At 35.3% G+C, this 17,800-nt stretch overlaps 1 protein-coding gene across 12 annotated transcripts in view; it reads left to right on the top strand.

Moving 5' to 3' along the window:
* Positions 1-17,527, top strand: part of atp2b2 (ATPase plasma membrane Ca2+ transporting 2) — a 160,781-nt gene extending 143,254 nt beyond the window's left edge. For 8 of the 12 annotated variants that reach the window (XM_046874859.1, XM_046874861.1, XM_046874862.1 and 5 more), the window contains 8 exons: positions 820-907; positions 1,835-1,941; positions 3,051-3,242; positions 5,546-5,759; positions 5,969-6,180; positions 6,882-6,989; positions 7,290-7,472; positions 15,512-17,527. In XM_046874859.1, the coding sequence (XP_046730815.1) occupies positions 820-907; positions 1,835-1,941; positions 3,051-3,242; positions 5,546-5,759; positions 5,969-6,180; positions 6,882-6,989; positions 7,290-7,472; positions 15,512-15,820 (1,413 nt within the window). In that variant the 3' untranslated portion in view covers positions 15,821-17,527. Of the gene's footprint in view, positions 1-819; positions 908-1,834; positions 1,942-3,050; positions 3,243-5,545; positions 5,760-5,968; positions 6,181-6,881; positions 6,990-7,289; positions 7,473-9,065; positions 9,238-11,737; positions 11,787-15,511 lie in introns of all 12 variants that reach the window. The other 4 variants (XM_046874865.1, XM_046874868.1, XM_046874867.1 and 1 more) reach the window with 3 other exon arrangements.
* Positions 17,528-17,800: the final 273 nt, after the last annotated feature.

Genomic DNA, 17,800 nt, shown 5'->3' with positions numbered 1-17,800 from the left:
TATATATATATATATATATAATATACTTGCACATATTTTTTTCATTTGGCAGCAAAACATATGCATACACATTACTGTGAATACACCTCAACTTCACCTCTCAGTGCCTTGTCTTGAATCATGATTTGATGGATCAGGGCCCTGCTGTCTACAATCTCAACAGACCTGCCTGGGCCTCATTCCAGCTGTCAGCTGTGGATCAACTGTGGCACACTGGGAAAGAGGGGGGAGAAATGAAAAAGACACAGTGCCAGAAATAAACCTGTCCTGTTGAGCATGTGTAAATTTTGATTTTTATTGTGTTTTCAATTACATTTTTTTTACATTATCATATTATTCATTCAGTACACATTCAACAAATTCGAGGTGTTTAGCATTAGCATTACACATGTAAAGTCTGCGCTTCTAAAATATTTTTCTCTTATTTATAAAGCAATATTGAGTTATTTTTTTAGTCAACATTATTACATAGTTTTTCTACTGTTGCGTTAGATTTGTTGCCTAATCTGTGCAGCAATATCATTAACAAAAAGTACTTCTGGTTACCATTGCTATCTCAAGACATGAAATTCCAGGCGAGTTCAGAGGACCAGACCAAACCCATGAAACACAACTAATTATTATTAAGCAAAATAATCACATTGTACTGTCTGCCACAAATCAGTTTTCTAGCATCCTCTTACGAGTGTTAATGTAATTAGACCTATGCTTTTAGTAACACGTACAGACTTTAATAATGACTTTAGGTTCTCAAGATTGTGCTTCATTTACACTTGCATAGATTCAAGTTGCCCTAATGGCTGTCCATTGTGTGTGTAGGTTGAACAAGAACGCATCGATAAGGTTTGGCCCAAGCTGCGAGTGTTAGCCCGGTCCTCTCCAACAGACAAACACACACTTGTTAAAGGTGAGAAAATTTGCTTTATCTGTTAATTATATTGAAAGTGCTCTGTTTTTGTTTTTTTCTAGAACCCTAATACCGTAAATAATATAATCAGATAAAACAAGCTATGAAATTGTGTATTTTTGTAATAGGTGATACATTTAAAAAAAAAAAAACAATGTAAATAAAGTTTATTTGAAAAAAATCATATAAAAATATTATAAAATAATTTAGTTTTATTAAAAAAAGATTGACTGAACCTGGACTGAGCATTTTTATATTTTACAATAAATAATATTGCCTTCATTTTCACTGAGCTCACAAAATAGCTAATACTTCAATTAAATATGTTTGCTCATTATAAACTGAATAATGAACACCTGTGCCACTGAAATAAGGGTTTAATATGTGTATGGTGATTAATTAGAATAAATTCCTCATTAAGGCTGAGTGGTACATGCCAGCATTGACAACCACTAACCACTGTACAACTTATTATTAACACTTATTAACATTTGTAATTCAGTTTTTGTGGAGTGGTTTTCTTTATTGTGTATGGAATAATCTTCACCGTTATTGCAGGTGTATTTGGTACAAATTTCTACTAGACATGTGTATTTATATGTTGTAGCATCACTCATAGTGTATTATTGCTGAGGTTCATCATTTGTTGATGCTATAATATTGTTTAAAGCCATTGGACCTAGAATTTTATTTTAGAATTTAACTGCAAAGCATTTTGTGTATTGTGTTGCAAAGTGTTATACAGCAAGATATAACTTGTCTGCGCTTTTATTGACTGTCTCTGAATAAGGCATCATTTTAGTAATATGGCACATTATAAATGTAGAAATACATTTCAGTAGACACTGATATGATAATGATGATGACGATGATTATTATGATTATTATTATTATTATTGCTTATCCTGTAATGATGCTGCCTCTCAGGTATAATTGACAGCACGCTGGTGGATCAGAGGCAGGTCGTAGCTGTAACAGGCGATGGCACCAACGATGGACCTGCTCTGAAAAAAGCGGATGTCGGCTTTGCCATGGTATATTCCACCTCAGCCATAAACACACTCCAGCCATAGCCAGCCCAGCTGCTCAGTTCTTTTAGCCAGGAGAGGAAAATCAGGCTGCTATGCTGTAATTCCATCCTTTGAGTGTTTGCGTTCTTCTTGTGACACCCAAATTCAGGCTGCCCTCATTTCTCAGCTTACGTCACATTGACACACAGCATCACGCCATTATGTGTCCTCCAGATTAAGAAAAAGAAAAGTGCAACAGTGCCCCCTAGTGTGATATGTTGAGCTGTGGATCGCTTGGAATATTAACAGAATGAGTTTCACTTTAATGCTACAATTTTGTTGCATTTATTTTGTAACTGCCACAGATTTTATCACACCAACAGACTTTGTCTAAAGGTTAAGACTTTTGATCTGTGTTTCTGCCTAACAAACAAAGACACCATAATATGTTTTTACAGAAGTCCTGTTTAAATAGATGCCATATAGATGTGCTATTTTCACACTTCTATTGTTGATTCACCTTGTTTGGTTCAACAGTACATACTGTTAAGTGACCATAAAACCACATTACATTTATGGCATTTGGAAGATGCTCTTATCCAGAGAGACTTACAACTAAACAATTGAGGGTTAAGAGCTTTGCTCAAGGACCCAGCAGTGGTTGCTTGGTAGTGCTGGGATTTGAATGACCTTCTGATCCCAGGCCTAAATGCCCTAACTGCTGAGCTACCACTTCTCATTATTTCCAAGGATGAGTATGAGAAGAATTGCTTCAACAAATAGGTGTATTTTAAATGCTTATAGTTGTATCTTTGCAGCAGCAGCATGAACCCACCAAGCCTTTGTAAACATGTTTTGCAGTTGTTTTGGTCTGCATCTTTATTTGTTTGCTGTGATTACACCAAGCAGATAAACGCACAATAGTTCGATTACAACTGATTAAATGCTGAAGCTGGGGAACATGAAGCAAAAGAAGGGGTAAAAAATTATGTGGTTGCATTCCAAAATGTAATGTATCTCTCTTTGACATATGTGCTAATTGAACCTGACATTTTGAGTTTATAAAGTTAAATAATAGTTCAAATGTAAAATGAATTTTACTCAATATAGAAATGTCCCTATTTTAATTGCAGGGAATCGCAGGCACAGATGTGGCCAAGGAGGCCTCAGACATCATCCTGACAGATGACAACTTCTCCAGTATCGTAAAAGCAGTTATGTGGGGACGAAACGTCTATGATAGCATCTCCAAGTTTCTGCAGTTCCAGCTTACTGTGAATGTGGTGGCCGTGATCGTGGCATTTACAGGAGCTTGTATTACACAGGTTATACTAATATGCAATACACCGTAAGCTAGTACGCGTTACATATCAGTATTCCCATATTTTCATAATTACAGCATCTTTTTTCGTGATTTTAATTTTTTCAAAATAGACGACCACTGTAAATGCTACTGTTTAATACAATTTGTGCACAAACACCTAAACATTTGGCAAGAAAATTGCCACAATTGTGTTCAATTATATTTGTATTGATCAGCAGCCTGCTGTGAATCAGTACTAAAAATGTTTTGACTTTATAACATGTAAGACAATGAGTCTTAGACAATGCTGTGCAATTAAAATGTTGACCTCACCAAATTAACGAAATGTTCTTAACATGGCTGCAGTGATAGAAACCATAATATTTCTGGGCCAAGGCCAGTGACCCAGTTCTAGCCCTCTATAATAAACTTTGCTGTATTTCCTTGAGGAACACTGGCCTAATAAAATCAAGGTAAATGTTATAAATACCTACACCCAGTTGCAGACTATTCTATCATGTGTACCTTACAAAATTTTGTTCTTTGCACAATTTATCACAATAATACAGTAATACAGAAAAAAGGATTGCATTGAATTTATATTTCTGTACATGGATTCTGTTATCAAAATTCAATAAGGCCATTTTATCTAATACTTCTTTTAACCCTGTGAAGCCTGACATATGGAATCATTTACAGAATTAACAATATTTTGTGGAAATTGAAGTATTTAAAAAGTGGGGGTCTAGTGGTTAGGATGCGGCACTCTCACCGCTGCGGCCCGGGTTCGATCCCCGGTCAGGGAACCGACCCCAGCCACTCTTAGTGCTGGTCCCAAGCCCGGATAAATGGGGAGGGTTGCGTTAGGAAGGGCATCCAGCGTAAAACATGTGCCAAATCAAACATGCGGATGATCCACTGTGGCGACCCCTAACGGGAGAAGCCGAAAGAAAGTTTATGGGTAAACAAAATAAAAAAAACAACAAAAATTGATTACCATTTACACATTTTTGCAACCCTTTTTTTTAGCATATTTAATACATTAAGCATTTATGACAATTTACTGATCACAACAATGTACATGTACTATATATTTTATACCAAAAACAAAGACAGATTATTGTATTTGGAATGTCCACTACTCATCTTCATTCTTATCTTCCCCTAAATGCATATCTATTATAATAATTATTTATTGGTTTTATTAAACAGAAAAATATTAGCAAGCTACAACATTTGATTGGATGTACAAAAATCACAAATATTTCATTTCCAGTAGTATGGAATCATTTAAAATCTAAGTCTAAGATTATCATTTAATCATTAGTTAGTTTAATAAAAAAAAAAAAAACGTATTATTTATTTGTATTGTATTTTGTATTTGACATTGCGGCAGGAATAATGCAGATTGCATTATGAAATGCAATACATTGATGATTAATCTAAATTACCCTATGTACCTGCTATATTTGATACACGTATTCTCAACACAATTTTACTATAACATTCTTTTCAAAATATTCATAAATTATTAGTTGCCTCAAAAAAGTACATATTCATATAAAAAAAAAATCAGTAACAACATTGATTTTATCACAATGTCCCTGCAAAAAAACTAGTCAATTTATGAAGGCAGCCATATTGGAAAAACCTGCCTAAAGCCTGCTATTGCCTGGAGAGCATAGATAACTCCAATAGGGGCAAAAGACAAGTCTCAGATTGTGTTCAACAGGTTTTTCAGGGGAAGTATTGTTGATGCAGGTGGTGCAGAGGTCTCAGAAACTCATGAATCAAATATGATACATTTAGCAGTAAAGGGTTAATGTAATAAAAGTGGATGTATTGAAGTTTAGACAGTTAGGTGGGAACTAATTAAGTAATAATTGAATAAATAACTAAACAGTATTTGCAAAGATAAAGCAGTTGTTGAAGTTCCATGACAGAGTTATATGATCATATTTGCATGGAATTCTACTACAGCTTATGAAAATCAATAACAACAATAATGCAGCAGAGAGCATAACCTCCTTTCATAAATAACTTGTTCTTTCTTTCTCACTGCCCAGTATCTGTAGAGATTTTTTTGAGATAGAATTGTTCCTGTTTTTCCGGCAATGGGGTCCAAGATATTGGCATATACAATAATTTATAGTACATATATATATATATATATATATATATATATATATATATATATATATATATATATATATATACATTCCATATACATTTTTATGACATGAACAGGCCACAGGGTATTTAACACAATACTGCATTGTATCTTTGACCACATTTTGCATTTTTGCCTTTGTATTTTTTTTTTAGGATTCTCCACTAAAAGCTGTTCAGATGTTGTGGGTGAACCTCATCATGGACACGTTTGCATCCCTGGCTCTGGCCACAGAACCTCCGACCGAATCGCTGCTCATGAGAAAACCATACGGCCGCAACAAGCCGCTTATCTCCAGCACCATGACCAAAAACATCCTGGGCCACGGCATCTACCAGCTCATCATCATTTTCACTTTGCTGTTCGTTGGTATGCCTTTTTTTTTAGCAACTGTATACATACGTTCTACTCTTGACCTGCTTATTCTTTAAGGGCATGTCCCTTGTAAATGCCTCTTGAAATGTGGAGGAGGAGATCTGATGTGTTCAAGCATTACCCTGTAATTTTAATAATGTAGAACTTTTACTGAACGAAAAATATAAAATAATTGTACTGATTGCATAACTAAATCTGTGTAGGCGAGAAGCTCTTTGACATCGACAGTGGCAGGAATGCACCTCTGCACTCGCCTCCATCTGAACATTACACCATCATCTTCAACACTTTTGTCATGATGCAGCTCTTCAACGAGATCAACGCTCGAAAGATTCACGGCGAGAGGAATGTGTTTGATGGCATTTTCAGAAATCCTATCTTCTGCACTATTGTTCTGGGCACGCTTGGAGTTCAGGTAGTAACTAACACAAAATTACTTATAATATTACTCATAATCTTACATATCAGTGCTCATGTTAGTTCTCACTCTCATTGTTTTAAAGATTATAATCAGACTCTTAAAATCACCTAAATGAGGATGGGTTCCCCTTTTGAGTCTGGTTTCTCTGAAGGTTTCTTCCTCAGTATATCTAAGGGAGATTGCCACAGTTGCAATAGCTACTCATCAGGGATAAAGGGACTAAAGGACTGTGTCTGTTGTGAAAAGCGCAATAGAAATAAACCTGACATGACAAAATGCAGTTTATGCTTATGTGTGTTTTACACTTGCTACAAAGGGAACTGTGAAGTTATAGCACACTTCCTTTGGAGTAACCAGTTTTAAATGTAATTTCTGGTCTATAGTTTCATGTACTTTAAATATCAGTTTGCAGTGTGGGCACTTTCTGTGGTTGGGGAACTGTTGAGTGGAGTTATGCTGAATGAGACTCATAAGCCTCCGGTTTTTACAATGTTTGACAAAGCGTCTGAACCCTGTGCCTATAATAAGATACAGGGAAATGAATAAAGATGCTAATAGACACTTATCTTAGAGTTGGATGCCAGAGGTAAAGCAGGAGAGAAACCAGGAAGTGAAAATGGAGATAATTAGAAGACAAAAAAATGGTGACACAATTTTATAACTGATTAAACTGAATTATTTATTCTGTGTTGCAGGTTATTATTGTGCAGTTTGGAGGGAAACCCTTTAGTTGCTCTCCTCTCGATGTGGAAAAGTGGATGTGGTGTGTGTTCTTAGGCCTTGGAGAGCTGGTCTGGGGACAGGTACAGTATAGTACCCCTTTAGTTGAAGAGACATCACTTCAGTCACTAATAATATATATTATAATATATATATATTGTTTCTTACCAAGGCCTGTGTGTCTTTCATCATAGATTGATTGTATTTGTAAAACGAATAAACCCTGACCTTGACACATGTATTATTTCTCTATATGTGCTGTGAATTTTCTTTTTGTTATGTCTCATTAGAATACCATTAGACAGTAAAATTATGTAAACAGTTTACACACTATATTTGTTTATCATTATGACACCAACCTGTGATCCTTTGGTGTGATTCAGGTAATCTCGACCATCCCCAACAGTAAACTGAGGTTCCTGAAAGGAGCGGGTCGGCTCACCCAAAAGGACGACGTACAAGAGGAGGAAATGAATGAGGATCAGGAGGAAATCGATCACGCCGAGAGGGAGTTACGACGAGGACAAATCCTCTGGTTCCGCGGCCTCAGCAGAATCCAGACTCAGGTGCGAAACACAGAGACAAAGCAATAATTTCTATGCTTGATATTATGACTTACACATTCATGCCTTGTCTGCAGGGATTTAATATTATATTAGGTAAAGAGTTCATTTTGTGTTTAAATTTTGTTTTATTTTGTAAAGATTTGCACTAGTCTTCCTTTTAAGGAAGCTGGATACAACAGAATTAAAAAGTTAAATAGCTTAACCAGAAAATTTGGTTAGGCCTTGTTAGAAAAAAAAGAAAGAAAAAACAAGAAAAGATTATTTAATACAGGCTTGTGCAAGATTTTTTTTTCCTGTTTGCAATTTTCTATTTTAACAAATTTTGATGATTATATTATCCTGAATTGAAACTTGCTCAGTAAAATGCATCTTTAACTAAGAGCTCATGTTATTAGGGAGAAAAAAGACTGCTCATTTGGTGATAACAAAGGTCTGTTGATTTAATATATTTGGATTGAAAGTTATTGAATATTGTGGCAGGGTATTTTCATATGTAGAGAAGATTCATTGAAGTTTGTAGCACCATTGAAGTCAGTAGTATTTTGGTATTTGGTATTTTTTCTGAAATATGTAAAATGTATAAGCTATGTGTAAGCTATAGTGAGATATAGGTAAAATTAGAATGCTGCAAAGAGGGGGAGCAATGTGTAATAAGAAGATAAGATAAACCTTTATTTGTCCCACAGTGGGGACATTTTTTAAAATATTCTTGATAAATAACATTCTGGTCAAAATAAGTATTAGAATAGAATTAATTTACTTAAAACAAAATATACCAAGTTCAACAATATGTTATAATCAAATTAGGGATTGAGGAAACATTAAAAATAGGGCAAAACATTCACCTATAAACATTTTGTCAGCTTATATGAATGAATAACTGAGTTCACCTGGAGTGAGAACAGTGCAATATCAATAATATTTAACATTGTAAAACATATTAGCCATTGTAGAGTGTATGTGTATATGTGTGTTGCTGTGTGTGTGTGTGTGTGTGTGTGTGTGTGTGTGTGTGTGTGTGTGTGTGAGAGAGAGAGAGAACTAGAGACAGAGTTTATATATATATATATATATATATATATATATATATATATATATATATATATATATATATATATATAAACTGTATATTTACTGTATATTAATCAGTTTCTTTACATTCATTTATGGTTTCTAATTTCACTTTTAATGTTTTAAGGTGACAATTAGACATTTATATTCAAAGATCTATATAAATATTCTGACAAAGTACGTTTGTGAACTTTTGTATGATATGGTCTATGCATTTGGTTTTGGTTTTTCTTTGACTTATTTCTCATGTTATCAGAGCTTCCTTCAGATGCCAGGTACTGCACACCTTTGGACACACTTTCTTCTGCCACAATTGTACTGTTCACTCGTAATTAAAAGCAAAGGACTTCAGCTCTATTCAAAGCATTTCAATTTCTATTTCTCAAGACAGAATGTTGAAATGTATAACAATGATGTGAATCTTTATATGAAACGTTGTGCCTTCAAACGAAATGTTCTAAACCAGCAATGAAATGTCAATTATTTGATGTATGTACTGTACTGTCTGTACCCTTGTTGCAGATCGAGGTTGTGAACACGTTCAAGAGCGGGACTTCCTTTCAGGGGGCACTGAGGCGCCAGTCCTCCACCACCAGCCAGAATCAGGATGTAACCAATGTTTCTAGTCCTAGTCACATGTCCTTGTCCAATGCCCTTTCCTCTCCTACCAGCACTGCTGCTGTTCCTGCTGGCCGTGAGTGACTACTTTCTGTGTGCTTGTCACAGATGCCCTCTGGGAAATTTTAAATAAGACGGAAAAAGAATTATGGAATAGACCAAGTACTATTAATTACTTTCAACAGTGAGTGGGCCATAATGCAGTACTACATACAATACTACATACTACAGCTACATTCATTTTAATTCCTTATCCTACATAGATATTTGAATTTAGGAACACCAATTTCAGTACTATCAGTAAGTAATTCTGTGCTAATTATCATATCTTAGACAAAATATAAATATAATATAACGCATATATATTATGTGTTATTCTTACTTCTGATCACATGATTATTGGCATATACTAATGATGGTTAGCATACACTTGTGATAGACTTACAGTGCATTTGATGAAATAGATAACAATTATAAATTAAATCTATATTGGGTTTTTTTTACAAGCAATTGTAAAAAAAACAAAATTTCCACATCAAATATTTAAATTAAGGGTTTAGTGAAATAGATTCTGTCTTATTGTACACTCTAAATTAACACATGGATTGCCTGGCAACTGCTCAAATCGGTGAATCATATTCATTATTGCTCTGCACTTACTTACATTTTTTTATTTAGTCTTTAGTCAAATTAGGACCAAATTCGATGTTTTTTTTGAGAAATTTCAATTGTCTACATGTAAAATACAGTAATATTTCAAGCATTCCTTCCTCATTATGTAACCCTCTACTTCATGCTATTGCCTTTTTTTTTTACAAGGTGAAAAAAAACACGCATTTAAATAACCCATAGTCCTTTTCTTTACCTCAATGAAAGTCCGAGCCACCCTTAACAAAAAGATGTTCATTAATAATCTGCATTTTTATGCCTCTGCCACTAGGTGGCATTATGTATTCGGGTTTACCATGGACAGAAGATTCTCATTAACACAGTATCTTTAGAGTGAGTTTATGGATTTATCACTGTAACCAGCAGATGGAGGAATTTGATTTTGGAATTGTTCGAAACAGGGTTAAGATTACAGTAAAGACAAATTTCAGAAAAATAGTTTATTAAATAACTGCCTACCGGTTTGAAGAGAGTTTGAGTCATACAAATAAGTTATATAAAAGGAATGGAGACATCCCGGACGACAGTGTTTGTGTTGATTTTTCCTAATTTTTCTAAATTATATTTTAAAATTATTATTGAATTTTTTTCTACTTTGTTTTATGTTTTATTCCACTTATAGTCATAGTCTGTGTTACAATACTTGCTTACTTTTTGTCCAGATATGGATGCATACTTAAAACACCCCAAAATCAGAAAATCTTTTTTCAAATGTTCAAACTTTATTCATGCAGTAGAGGGTTAAAAGTACTATATATACATATATATATATATATATATATATATATATATATATATATATATATATATATATATATATTACAGTGGAACCCGGTTATGTCGATGTCCTAGGGGGTCGCCAAAAAGCATCGAGATAACCGATGATCGAGATAAACGAAAACAAAATGGCGGCAATATATTAACGTGCTTGAAATTTCTTTATGTACATGATGTGCGTTAATAAATGAGAATGTGCATGCACGTGTTTTTGGAGGGGTTTTTTACACAACAGCGTTGCTGCGATTTGTTTTGATGAAGGCATGCTATAAAAATGTACATATGTTTGTTAACAACAAAAGGCATAAGTGCACCTACTAACAGCAGAGATTTACCAGTATACAATACAAACCACCGTCCATTCTCCATACAAACCTTTATTATATTCTCCAACATTATAAACACACAGATCGCTCAAAAAAAAAAAAACAGCGGCTGCACAGTGCCGTCTCACATTTAGTCCACATGTGGAAAAAAAAAGAAAAATAAACAGTAACTAAGTTTCTGAAAACTTATGACCATCAGGCTGAAGTAATCCGCACAAACACACAAAGCAAAGCGTCCGATAAAACTTACGTCCGCGATGCCGAGGGGAAGATAAGCTGAGCGAGTGAGAGAGAGAGAGAGAGAGAGAGAGAGAGAGGCAGTTTGTAAATGGAAAAATAGGGAAATTAAAAAATACCGTGACCGACGGCACGGCGCGAAGCCGGAAAAAAAACCTGATCGACATAACTGACGTTAAAATTTCTAATTTCTAAATTTTTCCCCCCTTGTGCTCGAGATATTAGGGTTCCGCGACATAAAAAAAGTCGACATAACCGATAAAAAATGCGTAGAAAAAGCGAGTATTTGGCGGTTCCACTTCAAAAACGTCGACTTAATAGGGTTGTTGAGTTAACCGAGGGCGAGATAACCGGGTTCCACTGTACATGCTGTGTGCTATGGCTCATATGCATTTGCTCATATCATCAGAGGGCATCTTTGACCATCTTTTCTGCTTCTCTTTGCTATTTTCAGATATCCTTTTCTTGCTTCCTTATAACTGTACAGTATATAAATGAATCACTTTACCCACCCCTTCCTCAGAGGAGTTCTTGTCTCAATGTCCAATATGTGTTTGTCTCCCTCAGAGTGCTAATCGCCTTGGAGTGAGGGTGCAGCCTACGGCGTGAATTTCAGGTTGTGAGTCCCCCACCCGCTGTCCGTTGCTCAATTGATGTGAACTAATAACCTCCCGCAAAAAAACAAACTCACCAGGCTGCGTAAACATTCAAGTATAAGCCAACAATATCCTCAGCTAAATATGTAACAGTGTATTGTGGTGAAGTTGCAAATATTTGATTATTATTGTGACTTTTTTTTCTGCACAGCTTTGAAGACGTGTGAAGAAAGTCTTGGGTCTGCACCATAGTCTTGTCTTGTCTAGTCTGTGTGTAAATCTGAGCCTGACGAGGCCCATTCTGTCTTGTGGCTTCACACTGTCAAGTCTTGCTGAACTTTAGGGCCAGTTTTCCATCGCTGTGATTCCTTTTCCCATTTTTCGTTTCTGTGTGTTGGCTTTATTGGCCCTTGCTAGTTTCTCTGATTATCTATAGGGAAAGTAAAAAGAAAAAGAATTATATTTGATAGTTTCAGAGCAGCATATTTTCTTTTGCACTGACAGACGGTAAGAATATGCAGTACATTTTATTGGAAATTAGTACAATGTATAAATTCAGCCCATCTCTGTTCTTTATGTTTGGGTTTATCAGGCCTTTCCGTATAACTGGAGTTTCTACGCTTCCTACCTGAGAACTAATAGCGAATTCAACACTCTGTGATTTAATGCTGCATTCATACAGTATATGCAGTCATCATTTTTGCTGAGAGGCACTGTTCTATAAAGTTGCTAGTTGACAACCAATTGAAATGGATCATGCACGCTTTCCTGTCTTCACTCTTGGTAGTTGCTGCGAAATTTTTCACCATATTAAAGTTACACTTTTCTCAAAAATGTTTAGTCACCAACACTCACTGTCATTCACTCGTGAATGGTCTCTGGTTATTCGTAAATTGCTGTATGTGTGAACGTAGCTTTAACATTAAATAGGCAACCACAACAGCACGTTTGTCCTCTGTCCCATTCATATCTTGCCAAGAAACAAAATATGAATGAAAGCAAATACTGTGATGCACTCAAAGACTGAGTGCGACATGTAATACGTAATCCATAATACCAATACTCAGACATAATACATAATGCTTATTGTGATGTAAGAATCACAGCACACAATGTAAGTGCAGCAGGGATTATAGACCAAATGCAAGAGCTTGCTGTAGCAATGCAACAGCAACAGCACAGTGAAAAGCAGAGCTTTGTAAAGGTGCCTCACTTGTAAAAACAGAAGCACTTTCAGTATATTTCCAGTTTTTATAACTTATTCTTTAAGCTCACCTTGGAGGTACATGGCACAGCGATAGTTAATACGCTGAAAGCCAGCATCCAGACCGATTTGTCAAAACTGTTTGATCCTCTTTTCAAAAGATCAGTGCAATAGATCAAATGCATGACTTATATTATAGTATATCAGCGAAAAGGCAAAGAGCCTAGATTGTCCCACAGAGACTATTCCACAGTCTAGCAGTTTCAAAAAAGGAGCTCATATGTGCAATCAAGTGAGTAGAGATCAGTTGCTGTGAAACGCATAAAGCTAAAATCAATGCTGCTAGTAGAAAGGCCAGGTAGCATGACTAGTGTTGCAAGCAGAATGAAGCCTTGCTCCAGGCACCTGATAAGAGGCGATGACTTTGCTATTAGTGCTCAACTAGGAACTGAAGGCACAAGAGAACTCATTAGTATTAAAATAAGTGTTTTAAAAGAAATTGTTTTCCTTTTCGGGCTATATTAGTTTCTTAGTTTGATATCTGTAATAGTAAACTTTGCGTTCTCTGCAGTTAATTTATTGTGAATAGGCCACATATGCACTTCTGGTTAGATGCTATCTGCATTTCATTGCCTCAGTTCATGTAACTTGAACAATGACAAAAAAGCTGAATCTAATCGAATCTAATCTAAGTAAAGCATCCAGCTATTTACATTAAACATGATCACATGCTTTAGTTGTATATCTCTTTATATAGTATACTTAAAAATGGCATGTATAAGTGAGGATTAATATCATCAAAAATTCAGAATAATCTCAGTTTAGAAAAAAGTATGGACGCAAGATCTATACAGAATAAGGGCCCTGTTCTGACTTATGTTCAGAGCCAAAAACAGAGGCATGTGTACCTGAACTAAAAATGAGTTGTGAGTGGTGATCATGCTGTCAGGTATAACGTTAAGGGTATTAAAAATAATAAGTTATAATGCACTACCGTCAATGTTTAGTACAAATACAGCAAACATGAATCTGGTACATGGAAAAAAATATTATGGAATAAAATTAAAATGCAATTCTAATTTTGTAAAAAACAAAATTAATAAAAACAAATAAATAAAAAATGCCTGATCAAAATCTGTGTGTCACATCTGTGTCACAGGATGTAAGGATGGGCATACACTTTCTTCAGTCAATTATGTGGACACTAGCTAATTCTGAGTATTCATGAGTTCATGGATAACTTTTCCTGGTTAATAGAAAGGAGAGAGGGGAAAAAAGATTAAATATTATTCGACAGATTAGTCAGACTGTAACCACATGCTCTAAAGGTAGTAAATCAGGAGCTTTACACCTAAACTTTGAGGCAGTTACAACCTTCGATAAAGTTTTAATTGTACCCAGAGTGTATACTGTTACTGAAGCATTGAGCTGCTAAAGACCTTTTCTGTACATTTAATATGTATACTAATTATTTCATACTATTACAGTATGCGTAAAACGAACACCTGTGACACCAAGGAAAGGATTATTGCAGTGACAAATGATACGTGATGATCACATTTATGGCAGTGTTTTTTCCCTCTCTTTTTTTTTTTAGAAATCTGTTTGTGATCTATTTAAATGAATCCAGGTGGTACATCCCTAATATATAATATAAAGATCTACTTGCTGTAGGACATTACCTCTATTGAGTAACCTGTGATACTGGACATTTGTTGGTAGCTACCGAATGATCCAAAAACCAGACAGTTTGTCTTAGTAAAAATGACTAAGAGATTTGTGGCCTATACTTGAGTGTTTACACAAAAGAAAACGCATGGCGTTGTCAAGAGAACAGACTGCAGTCTGTTCCTGTCTTTTCTTATTCAGTGTTGCAGTGTGTGTCTGTGTGTATATGTGTGTATGTGTGCCAGTGTTCCTTGTAAAGTGTCTTCACATAGCGTTGTCCTGAGATGCATGTTTTCATTGTGTTGTCGTACTGGTGCTTGGTGTATTGCCATTGTGTTTAGACTCTATGCTTCATGAAGCATAGAACATTTTGGCTTATTTTCTCATCTCAGCCTCATCTCTCCGTATCCTGTGCTTGTGTCGACTCATTCGATGTGTTTCTCCTAAACTCATCCTGGGTCTGAAATCTTTATCTTTACCTCTTTTCTTGTTTTTACTACAAAAAAAACCAACTGCATGTCTTTTTATTCCTTTGAAAATTAACAAGAATTGTCTCTAGGTATACAACAAACCGGATCTCACTGTATACCGTATTCTCTGGAACACTGCTTATTTTCTCTGGCTTGTTTTTTTTTTTTTCCTTACAGTTCTTTTTTACCCTTTAGTTTGAGCTATCGTTTGAAATGATTTTTCAAACGTGGTGCAACAACGTCTCAGTGCACGGTAGAGTAGTGACTTTGGGAATGCCTTCATGAGTGTTTCGAAGCTGCAGATTATAGCGGTTCCTGTGGCCTTCTGCCACTCATCTTCCCCGTACTTAATTTCTCACCATGAAAAGGAACTCATTTTTTTTTTATCTTTGTCCTTTCGCAGATCCGTGTGGTAAACGCATTCCGTAGCTCGCTCTATGAAGGCCTGGAAAAACCTGAATCCCGAACCTCCATCCACAACTTCATGACCCACCCTGAGTTTAGAATAGAGGACTCGACACCCCACATCCCACTCATAGACGACACTGACATAGATGACGAGGCGGCCAGGAAGAATTCAAGTCAGCCATCATCTCCCAACAAGAACAACAATGCCATCGACAGCGGCATAAACCTCACCACCGACACGAGTAAATCTGCTGCTTCGTCCAGTCCCGGGAGTCCCCTTCATAGTCTGGAGACTTCCCTCTAGCCCTGATCGCCCGGGAAAATTGAATAAAAATCCTCACACGGGACGATACACGATATAGAGCCAACGTGCACAAATGTGCGGCTGACTGAACGTGTGGTCCGAAGCGTGTTATTTTTTTCCATTCTTCTTCCTGTTCTTCTTCTTCTTCTTCTTCTTCTTCTTCTTCTTCGCTGATGCTTTTAGGAAATCGAGATTTTCATTGGAACGTTTTCTGGATCGACTTGAAAAACAGAAACGGACCACTCCCTTTTGTTCCTGAGAGTGCAAATGGACCACAGTGAGAATTATTTAAAAATCAAATTCTACAGCTACTCTAACTGCTTTTCCTGCATGAATGTACATTTACCTGAGTTTTTATTTTGAAAACAATTTGATTTAAATTCTTCGATTTTGATTTGATGGGAAGTGCCGTGGGCTGCACCTTTTAAGACTCTGATTAACTGATCTCTGAATATCGTGTGTGGCATGTACCTAACTGTATAGATTTATTTGGTTAAAGAATAAATTGTGTATCGAGGTTGCAGGGCTCGACTTGCACAAGTAGATTTTGCACCTGTTGGAAAAAGAAGAACCTATGGAAAAATAGCATTTCGTAAAAATACTATATATATATATATATATAATATACATAAATATATAAATATATACAGAGTTTATCTTTGTTGGCATGTTGTTTCTGCTTCAATGACTCTAACTACTTTAACTTATTTATGTCCTCAAGAGAATGTAATTTGTTTACAAAAAAAAAAAAACATAGATGCATCCTTTTTCATTTTTTTTTTTTTTTAACAATAGGGTTTAAACCATATGGCAGACATAGTTGGAAAAGCTCAAGCTGTCACATACACTCCTCTAGGTGTTTTAATACGAAACTTGTGCTGGACTTGCCTGCTATTTTGTCATATAATGTAGATATTTTTAGAAGATTATAAAAGAAACCAAAATATAGTGGGATTATATAATTAACGTGGCATCTTAGTGTTATATGATTGTTGGGACAAACTCTGAACAGTTCTCTCCTTCTTTAAACCCCCCCACTCCCCCCAACTCAGACTTTAAGATAAAGGTTTAATTTCTATACACGCTTGTTTTGAAAAATTTTACATTCACTGCTTGGAAATGAAACCTTTTTTGGTCTGTCTTGAATATGAGCATCCATTTCAGGTTGGATAGTTATAGTTTTAGAAAAACTGCTTATTTAACACACACACACTCACACACACACACACACACACACACACATATTTTTCTTCTGTGCGACCATCATAGGCTGCAAATTGTTTTGGATTTTATGTTCTAAACGATGTAAATTAAGTTATTATTTGGCTCTATGGAATCAAGAGTTGTGTTGAAAATCTTGTGAAATATTGTGTTGATTCTTCTTTTCATTTCTAGATTTCTTTCAAAGACAAAACCCAGCTGCTTTGCTGGTGACTTTTGAAAAACATGAAAAATGAAACTAAATGGGAACAAAAAAAATCAAACAAAACAAAACAAACAAAAAAAACAAAACAACCAAATGGAATGTGGCTTTTGACTTTTTTCTAAGAAGAAAAGATAAATACATATATGATGATAATTTTTTTTCTGCACTATCCAGATATGAATGAATTTCTGTGGTGTAAAATTTAGATGTGCTTCTGTGTGTTAACAATCAAAGCTTGTCTTCCTGCAGTCAGTAAAATATACTCTAGCATCTAAACAGTATTCAGTAGTTGTTAACTATTTATTGTGCTATAGAGAAGACAACACGAAATGATGGCACATTTACAAGGGGAAACTGATGTAACTTAGAAAGAAATTGCTATTTTATTATATCCTACAATTGGAATTATGGGGAAGCATGATCTTATGCTTATTATGCAAGCTAAACTTACTTTCCTCTGGTCCTGACCTGATTTATAAGAATAATAATAATGATAATAATAATAATAATAATTATTATTATTATTAATGTTTTCTCAGTTTTGTTTTCTCATC

The sequence above is a fragment of the Silurus meridionalis genome, chromosome 19, assembly GCF_014805685.1.
Source record: "Silurus meridionalis isolate SWU-2019-XX chromosome 19, ASM1480568v1, whole genome shotgun sequence".
In the NCBI taxonomy this organism is placed as follows: Eukaryota; Metazoa; Chordata; class Actinopteri; order Siluriformes; family Siluridae; genus Silurus; species Silurus meridionalis.
This window is presented reverse-complemented; position numbering and strand designations above follow the sequence as displayed.